The 9,029-nt window shown below is 40.0% G+C and overlaps 1 protein-coding gene across 1 annotated transcript in view; it reads right to left on the bottom strand.

Annotated features, from left to right (window-relative positions):
* Nucleotides 1-1,505: 1,505 nt before the first annotated feature.
* Nucleotides 1,506-9,029, bottom strand: part of GIPC2 (GIPC PDZ domain containing family member 2) — a 21,948-nt gene continuing 14,424 nt past the window's right edge. Inside the window, exons 5-6 of the mRNA XM_027683227.1 lie at nt 8,265-8,346; nt 1,506-2,233 (exon numbers count right to left, since the gene is read on the bottom strand). Of these exons, the coding sequence (XP_027539028.1) occupies nt 2,079-2,233; nt 8,265-8,346 (237 nt within the window). The 3' untranslated portion in view covers nt 1,506-2,078. The remainder of the gene's footprint in view (nt 2,234-8,264; nt 8,347-9,029) is intronic.

Raw genomic sequence — 9,029 nt, 5'->3', positions numbered from 1 at the left:
CCATATGACCCCAAACACTTTAACCCTTCATTATATTCATGAATATATCAGTTAAAGTCACCCTGTACAAGAGGTGAGTGTGCTCAACTGCAACACAAGATTGTGGGCTCAGACTTGCAAATATCAAAAATAATAAATGCTAGGCCTTGTGCCCTCTGTCCCAAAATTACACTCCCTTCACAAAATAATATGTATAAAATTTAACCACCTCCTTCAAGTTTCTTTACTTTCAAGTTTTACAGAAAGGGACGTGTTCTTGTAAAATTATGCAATTTTACTTCTCATAATGGGATTAGCCCAAACTTTTCTATCTGTATTTCTGTTTCTATATATTTTCTATCTAATTTCTACATACAGAAATTGATAACAATACAGATGTCAGCCCACACTGGTGATGAGGTACAATTAAGAGAAATTTTGATACCTTGAACTCCTAAAATACCCTAAAATATATTACCTCCATACTGTTTATACCACTCATTAAATAGGAATATCTATATTATGTGAAAGCTTGCCCTTAAATTAGAGATACAAGAGCAAAACATTCACAGCAGCATTTATAAAATTGGAGATCATCTCCATTCAAAGATTACTGGATGGTATTTATAAGACCTTCATGCAATATTTCCTAAGTAGAAAAAATATTCTCTAATTGTTAACAGGTGCAAAAGACTGAAGGGGAGTTTTGAAGCCTTCCTAAATAACCCAGTAAAGAGAATGAGGACCTGCTCTCTCCATGATACCTCAAACTCTCATGGTTTGAGACCCAAAAATAATCATTGACATAGAACATGTAAAATTATTGGCATAGGCTTTATTTTAAAGACATTATCCTCAGAAGAAAAGGAACTAGGAAGTGACTTAGAAAAAAAAGTTTTGTAATAATTATTATTTCATACTTTTATGCAAATATAAAAATACTAAAAAGCTAGGACACCTTCTCAGGTCAGACCCCACATTCTTGTTTAATTTCATTTTCTATAATCTCAGATTTATTAGTAAAAAATCAGCAGTTAAATTCCTATGTACAATATAATTGGAAATCCTAACATGTAAAAGTAGTTTAACATATTTTTCAGGGTTTAGACATGCACTGCCATGCAAACCACAACTGTCTGTGACTTTACAAGAATTATCTCTAGGTCTGAACACCTTCAGTTTCTCCTGTGTTTCCATGTTGAAAAAAAACACAGAAAAGAGGGGAATTCCATAAGATTTCAAGAAATCATTTAGCATATGCAAAGATCAATTAGTCACACACTGTAGTCTCCAAGGCCAACTCACAGATATTATTCAAATATATTAACAGGAATCAAAATTAATATTTATTTCTTCATCCACAGTTCCTATTGCAATAATATGGCATCTGAATAAAGCAGCAGCTTCCTAGTTTAAGCATTTCTACTCCACTTACTCACCTCAGTAATACCCACACAGAATGTCCTGTGGCTCAAAGGCAAGTGAGTCTTTTCATTCCAAGATCTTAGTTCTCATCTTTTAGAGGATTTTTTTTTTTGCTGAATTTGCATCCTAAAGAATCAGATTAATTTATTCCCAGCTTTGTCTACAAGCAAAGACAATGTCCAAGCCAAACTGTAAGAAAACCTGAGGCTTTAGGTTTTTCTCAGCTTTTTGTGAATACACGGGGACAAAGGAAAACCAGGGAACTGCAGCATGTAGTTAGGTAGTTCCTCAATGAGTTTATAAACCTGTCTAAAGAGATAAAATAATCCAAACTCCTTGTTGAGTTCTGTCTAAAGCTTTTCAGAATATGGATATATCAAAGTGTCTGTACAATAAAAAATACATCATTTTAATAAAATTTCTATATAAATATATCACCTTGACACGTCCCTCACAGTGATTTCTGCGTGCAAATTAAATTTGTTAAACGTGCAGCTGTCGAAACTTTGGGTTTACCTTCATATCTTTATTAGAAACCTTCCTTTGCAAAAGAAAAGTCTCAGATGAGAACACTTTATACAGAGCACCCTGAATTCATCTCGATAAAGTTATTGGTGTAAATATTTGCAAATCACTTTGTATTTTCCAACGGGGGTTGATGGATTGCACAGCTCTCATTCCAGCCATCCCTGCTTGGCATCTCCTATTGCTCCCCACACGTCAAACACAAATTCATCTGGGAAGGCAAAGTCTCCAAGAGTTTCATCCAAGGCCACCGCGAACTCGTCGGGGTTTTTCTTGTCTCTTCCAGCTTCCACAATGGTTGCAGCTAAAGAGCAACAAAACAGAATGATGGAATCAGCATCAAAGTGGCAGCTAACACACCAAGGGCCAAGGCAGCTTTTGAAGGTCTGTTTTCAGAACCTGGCAGGGTCAGCTTAAGGAGATGCAAAGTTTGAATTCGGGATTCAATGGAATTTTATGTCTTAATTCCCCCCACACTATCTACTTACTGCTCTGATTACCAGGAGAGCTTCCTCAGAGTGCTCTTTACACATTCTTCTGTTTGTTTGGCAGAGATTTCATTTTCAATTCAATGACCCTTCATTTTAATGTTATTAAATTGTATTCTGCATTCATTACAAGAAGCATGGACCTAAAAACAAGGTTAAACACAACCCCCGTGTGACAATGAGACCCATGCCAGGTCATCACCAACTCCACCAAGTTTGATACGACCTTGCTGATCTAAACCAGAAGATCAGAAGGCAAATTTGAGTGTTTTTCTCCTCTAAACAATGCAGAACAGATCTCAGCAAGTTAAGAGCTTAAAGTGGCCAAGCTTTTCACGGAAAGGCAAAAGGCACAGGGTTTAAACATGGAAAACAACACACAGCCTGCATAATAGGCACATGCAACCAAGCCAGGATGGGTTTGCTACCAACAGCCCACGTTTTACAAGTGTAAATGTTCAAATGTTGAGCATGACCTGCATTTAAAAAGGAGTACTGACAAATGAGCCTAGAGAAAACACTTGAGCACTTGAATATTCTAGGAAACGAGAATTAAAATGTAGCTCAACTGATGTGTTGTGTAGACTACAAAGCAAATTAAAATCTGGCTTGCTAGATATTGGACACAGTGTGTTTGCAACTGCCTGAAAGAAGTTGTGTTCTCAGGAAACTATGGTATGACCTCAAGCAGATTTGCTTAATTTTTTCAATGTAATTTCATATAATTTTTAATCAACTTCAGCTTATTTTGGTTAACAAAAATCCACAACCAAACCAAAACAACCAAACCCACAAAATAAAGCCACAGCACCTCCAGGTTGAGGCATTTATTGTGGGCCACGTTATTGTCCTGCTTGGATCCACATTTTTCCACACCATTCCAAGCTAAGGAGTAATTAGTTTCAGTGCACGAGTTTGCTTCAGTTATTATTACCTCCAGCTTTGAAAATCATATTTAACTTACAGTGCCCTAGAGGCTGGGAAAGTTTGTGCTTTTGCCTCTGGAAAGCGAAAGAGTTATTTCTGAAAGTCTCAATGGGGTGGTTCAAATTGTGCAAAAACAAGAGAAAGGCCTCGCCTCATATTCCACTTGTCAGGAACAAGAGTCCCCTGTTTAATGCCCACTGGATGTGGCATCAGTGCCATGGGCTGGGAACCAACCCGATCAAGGGTTGGACTTAATGATCTCGGAGGTCCTTTCCAACCCGGCTGATTCTCTGATCTGCATTGAGCAGCCGCAACCAGCGCTACCAGGGCACATGTGACGTGCCGTAATTATCAGGGCACACTCCCTGGCACATTCCAGCCGCTGGAACGCGATGTTCCTGGAATGCCGGTTCCGCGGAGGCTGCAGGGCCGTGGCTGCGCGTTCGGCAGCGCGGTGCTGACCCCCAGTGCCGGCAGGGCTGCACTGCCGCGCATCCCGGGAACAGCATCCCTCGGGATTGCCGGGCACCCCGTGCCAAGCTGAACCCCGCCTCACTCCTTCCATGCATCCAGGAGCACTAAAAGCTGACCAGCCTTCTCCATCACCCCCCGAACACATTCCCATCTCCCCAGGCAGGTGCCGCAGCCCCGGGGCAGCCCCGCTGGGCGGAACAGGCGCGTTCCCACCGGGATATTTCCCACATGGAATTCCCGAGGCGACTCGAAACCTGCCAAGGCATTTAGCAGATACTTTGCCAACTTGAAGAAAACTTTGCCGGTTCTCGGAGGGTGCCAAATTGTCACCACTCCCCTCCCTTTCCCCCACTGCTTCTTGTAAGAGCTGCACAATAAGTGATTACAGGAATTTCATTCCAATAAGATACTTTTCCATACTCAAGAGAGCCCCCAATTGTTTTCAGATTTTCTTTTTTTTTGTTTTAATTTCACTTCAGGCAATGTAAAAACCTGATAAATTCCTACATAAAACGTGAAAAGTTCAGCAATCTTAAAAGTGATGAAAGGAATGAGAAGTCTTGTCAACTTTAACTAAGCAGCTCAATATCAGCCTTTCCAGAATCTGAACAAAGTAGTTTGTTGGCTTTTCAAACCTAGTCCCTTCTTTAAAATAACTTCAAAGATCTTTCACCAAAATCTTTATTTTCACTTTTAATAGACACATGGGGCACAAGCCATGAGAGCTACCTGCTGCCTGCCATTCTTATTATTTACCTTACACAGTGGTTTTTCTGCCTATATCCTACACTGTAACTTCTTAACAGAAGTCTTTACAGAAACCTCAATATTTATTTAGCTGTAATGCTATTAGAAGTTTTGCCTTCATCAAAAAGGTAACAAATATTATTATTCTGTCCTGTCAGTTTAAAGCATAAAATGAAGCATATCATTGCAGTTTCCAATATTCAGCATTACTTGTTTTAAGCTTCCTGCTGAACATTGTTGTATCTGGCATTTAAGGTACTATTACAAATATTATTTCTTGTTCCTTTTTTTTACTTCTTGATACTTCTTGAAGTGGAGAAGTTTTCTCATTTAACTGGACTTGCTGCCTTTCCTTTTTTCCCCGAAATTCCCATTATTCTCTCAGAGTAAATGAACAGCCACAACAATATGCCCCAGAGTGTATCCAACAAAATCCTTTAGGAAATGAAAGTCTGGTGACAGAAGGAGAAGAAAACAAAAGATCCAGGGAGAATATCACTCCAGTTAAAGCATTTTGAGATAAAAACATGTATTAAATATTGCTGGGTTGGATTGGTGAACCAAGAGAAGAAGCTTGAGTGACAGCAAGGCCTTTTTGCCATCATTTTTCAACCAGCAGCATTCTGGGGTTTAATCCCATTGATCCAGGCTTCCTCCCACACAGAATTTTTGGGATCAAACACAGTCTATAACAATTCAAGAATTACTGAATTAAAAAATAAATGCCACCAGTATTTTTCACTAACACTGTTTCCTGAATTGCTCCTATTAATCAACAGTTCAAGTTTAACAGAAAAGAAAGCATAGAATTTAAAATAACCTGAATTATCTCTCAATTGTACATTCATGTTTTAAAGAAGGCTGAAGTCAAACCTTCACCCAGTTTCTAATGTGCCCATAAAATGGCTGAGGAACACATTTCCAGAGCCAACTGTCCCTTCTGAGGACTGAATCCAGTTTGCAGTAAAAGAGTAAAGAAGTAAAAAGGTAAAAGTGCATCCAAAAGCAGGTATATAAATCTCAGCAACGTTTAGATCTATGAAAATAAAAAACTGTGCCAAAAAAAAAAGTGCATGCATTTCCACTAATGATTTCCAAGCATTTTGCTCCAACTTAGGGATTTGTGTGTAGATTTAGTCAGTCTTTTTGCAACTATCACGATACTTAACTATGCAAAAATTAAGGGCTTTATCTCACCTTTAATTCTGTCTGTAATTTGACATCAGGGCTTCTTTTTCTTTCTTTCTAACTTATGGCTTGAAACTGGGGCACTGTTTTAGAATTCAATCACACCAGGGAAGTGTCATTTTAAGGGAGATGAAGGAGCAACACTGACATCCAAGGATTCTGACAAACAGAACTGCATGGGAGTGAGCAATGATTGAGATCTTAATCACTTGTCAGCTGCACATTGTGATGACTTGCATTTTCAACTAATCTGGCTTGAGTAATGAGTGAAATTTCGAGCTAAGTGGTGATTGGCATCCTCTGAATGAATCTTTTCCTCATATTTCATTTTCATGGATGACTGATCACATCCAGTCTATGAAAAACTGACATGTGCTAATTGAACAGACATGTGACAGGTGATTAGCTCTCCTTTGCTAAAGAGTCCTGGAGCTGTTTAATTGTTTTTAAATTATAAAGTTTTGTCGGCGCCGTTGGCCGCCGACTCTCAGATTTGAACTTCAGGGTAGGGCTTCAAAGGTGCAAACTAAACCCTACAGTCTTTGATTCCTGACAGCTTTTCTTGGTTACACTTCCTTTTGGGGAGGAAAAGAAGAGGTGAAGGACAAAACAACCACCCAGTTGGGAAGAAGAGAGTCTCTCTGAGAGCAAAGACCTCTTCCTTCTTCGAGTATTCTTTTAAGGCATTCTTTGAAAGTTTCCAAACTACAGACTGAAAGAGGAAGGGCACCACATCTTTGGGGGGAAAAAAGAAAAAAAAAAAATCAAGGAATTCATGGGAAAACTCTACCAGGTGCTTGGCAATCAGCTCAGCCATATGTGCTGATAGCTGAACTCCTCAGTCTACTGTGCCAGAGCCATCCTGTCACAGCCCTGAGAGCCAAAACCACGGGGAACAGCAGTTCCCACAGCTCTGTTCCCATGGACACCAAAAGCAGAACACCTACAGCTGGTTATTCCTGTAGGGTGAGGAGCCTGGAGACCTTGGCAGTGACCTGCAAGGACAGGAGGCTCCAGAAGCCCAGCTTAAACTGGAACTGCAACAGCTGCAGGACAAAAACAGCTCCCAGAGGGACAACTGGCACCACACTCAGGGCTTTGAAGCTGGAGCCAGAGATGGACTGAGACACAAAGGCTGCAGGAGAGGGACAGGCCATGGAATCCTCCCCAGCCTAAACATGGCTCAGTACCACACAGGGATCCCAAGAGCACATTACACAGCAGCAGCATCACATGGTAAAGTTGCTGGGAATAGGAGTTTTGAGAGAGAACTTTTATTTTCTGGGAATAAGAAAGTTTAGACGTTACTTAAAGACCAGAACTCACAAGTTTTGGGGCAGCTCTGCCCTCTCTTCTGTGTCAGGAAGCTCACCTCTACCTTAAACTGAAGAAAAATAGTGTTTTACCTGCAATTTTTCCTGTGAGAAAACCAGCAGAATCTGCCAATCACATGCTGGCTGGCAGGAGCAGCCAACAAAGGACTTTTGGCTATTCAGATAACCTCCTTCTGTTCTCACTCCTCTGTGCTAACTGCTGCCTTTCCAACCCTGCTTCTTTGCCCTTAGCTTCATGCCAGACCTATTTTTCTTCTGCTTTGCCTTCTCCACCTCTCTCTCACGAAAGCTTTCTTTTCAAGATCACTTTCCATTTAGCTTATCCTTTTCCTAATTCTTGGCTGATTTATTTTTTTTTTGGTATTACCACAACAATAAACATCTTCCTCTTTGTCTCAGGATCAGCAGTTCCAGAAGATCCCATGAGGAACACACCAGCCACAGCTGGCTACAGTGGCACTGCTTACTCAGCCAGACTGCAGCTTCTTCCCACACAAACTGAAATTCCTACTTAGAATTCCTACTTAGTTGCTGCCAGAATAACAGAGAAAAGCAACAGCTGCAAGGACAAGTTTGCTGCACTTTTAAAGAACTTATGACACTTAGTTCTTTCATTATAAATTGATGATTCTGATAACTAGTAAACATTCTGCAAGTTTTCCCATGTTCTTCAGAATACAGGTTTTAGAGAATTTGATAAATTTGTGCAATTATTCTGTCGGTTCCCTTGCTAAATAGCCGCCCTTTCACTGATGGACATCTCAGATTCCAACTTCAGCAATCAACTTTCATGTGTCCAAGCCAAGGGGCAAAAAAGCAAATAAACTTATCCTTAAGAATCCTTAAATGTGGTACACACGAGATCCACTAGAAAACATGTGCCAGAAAGAATACAGTGTGACAGTTATGGCAAACAACTTAAAAATTCTTGCAACAGTGTGTAGATAATGCAAAGAATAGAGGATTAATTCATTACATCATAAGGATTGAAGTGGGAGGAAGATTCTTTTATCAGACTCACACATTTGCAGAAATACAGGCAAGTTTTTGAGGCTGCATGCTGGACAAGTTTTGCTTCATTCACGTCCAGAGACTAAAATATTCAATGAATTTTAGAGTGCATTCAGAAAATGAGAAATTGCTTAATTTTATAGTAATGTATTTGCTAAAAACTCACCTAATTCATTATCTCTTATCCCCATGTATGTTTCAAGAAGCTCATCCACTTTTTTAATTGCTTTTTCTTCAACTTCAGTTGGCTTTGTTGAAATAGAGGGAGAAAAAGAACAAAAGTGTGATTATATCCATGCAGATTTCAAAGCAATCAGCAATTTGTCAGTGCTTATCTTTACTCCCATCCTGGCCACCTAGACTTACAAAATCTACAAATAAAACAGGTTATTCCACTCTTTTTCCCTCTTCTCATAAACCTGAGCCTACCTCCTGCCATCAAAGCCAGGCAGCTCACACATTCAAACTAAACATCTCCTGACAATACAGATCTTCCTCAAACCCTCATCAGATTTAGAAGAACCCACAATAAATAACATTTCTTCACCAAACTGTAATCCTGGTTTTACATATGTTCATGCCCATGTAATTAGTCTCTCCTAACAACAACCCTTACACTGGCCCCACACACTTTGCAGTGTCACAAATGGAACCAATTCTTCAACCACCCTCCCTTTTCCTTTCCCCTTTCCCTCTTTGGCCTACTCTACCTTAAATCCATCCATGTAATCCATGGATTCCAAAACCTAAACTTGGGTTTTATGCTTCCAGGTTCCTCAGTCCCATCCTATCCCTGCTAGTCTTCAACTTCCTATAAGCATTTCTCCATGCAGAAGGCAGTCTTGGTCCCACAAGCTTTGTTAACATCCAGATTTTTCCTTCCCACCCCGTGACATCCAGATTTTTCCTTCCTACCCCGTGACATCCAGAT

The sequence above is a fragment of the Neopelma chrysocephalum genome, unplaced genomic scaffold (genome assembly GCF_003984885.1).
Source record: "Neopelma chrysocephalum unplaced genomic scaffold, ASM398488v2 Primary Assembly neopelma1_64, whole genome shotgun sequence".
Lineage (NCBI taxonomy): Eukaryota > Metazoa > Chordata > Aves > Passeriformes > Pipridae > Neopelma > Neopelma chrysocephalum.
Note: the sequence above shows the minus strand (reverse complement) of the source record. Positions and strands in the feature narration are given on the sequence as shown.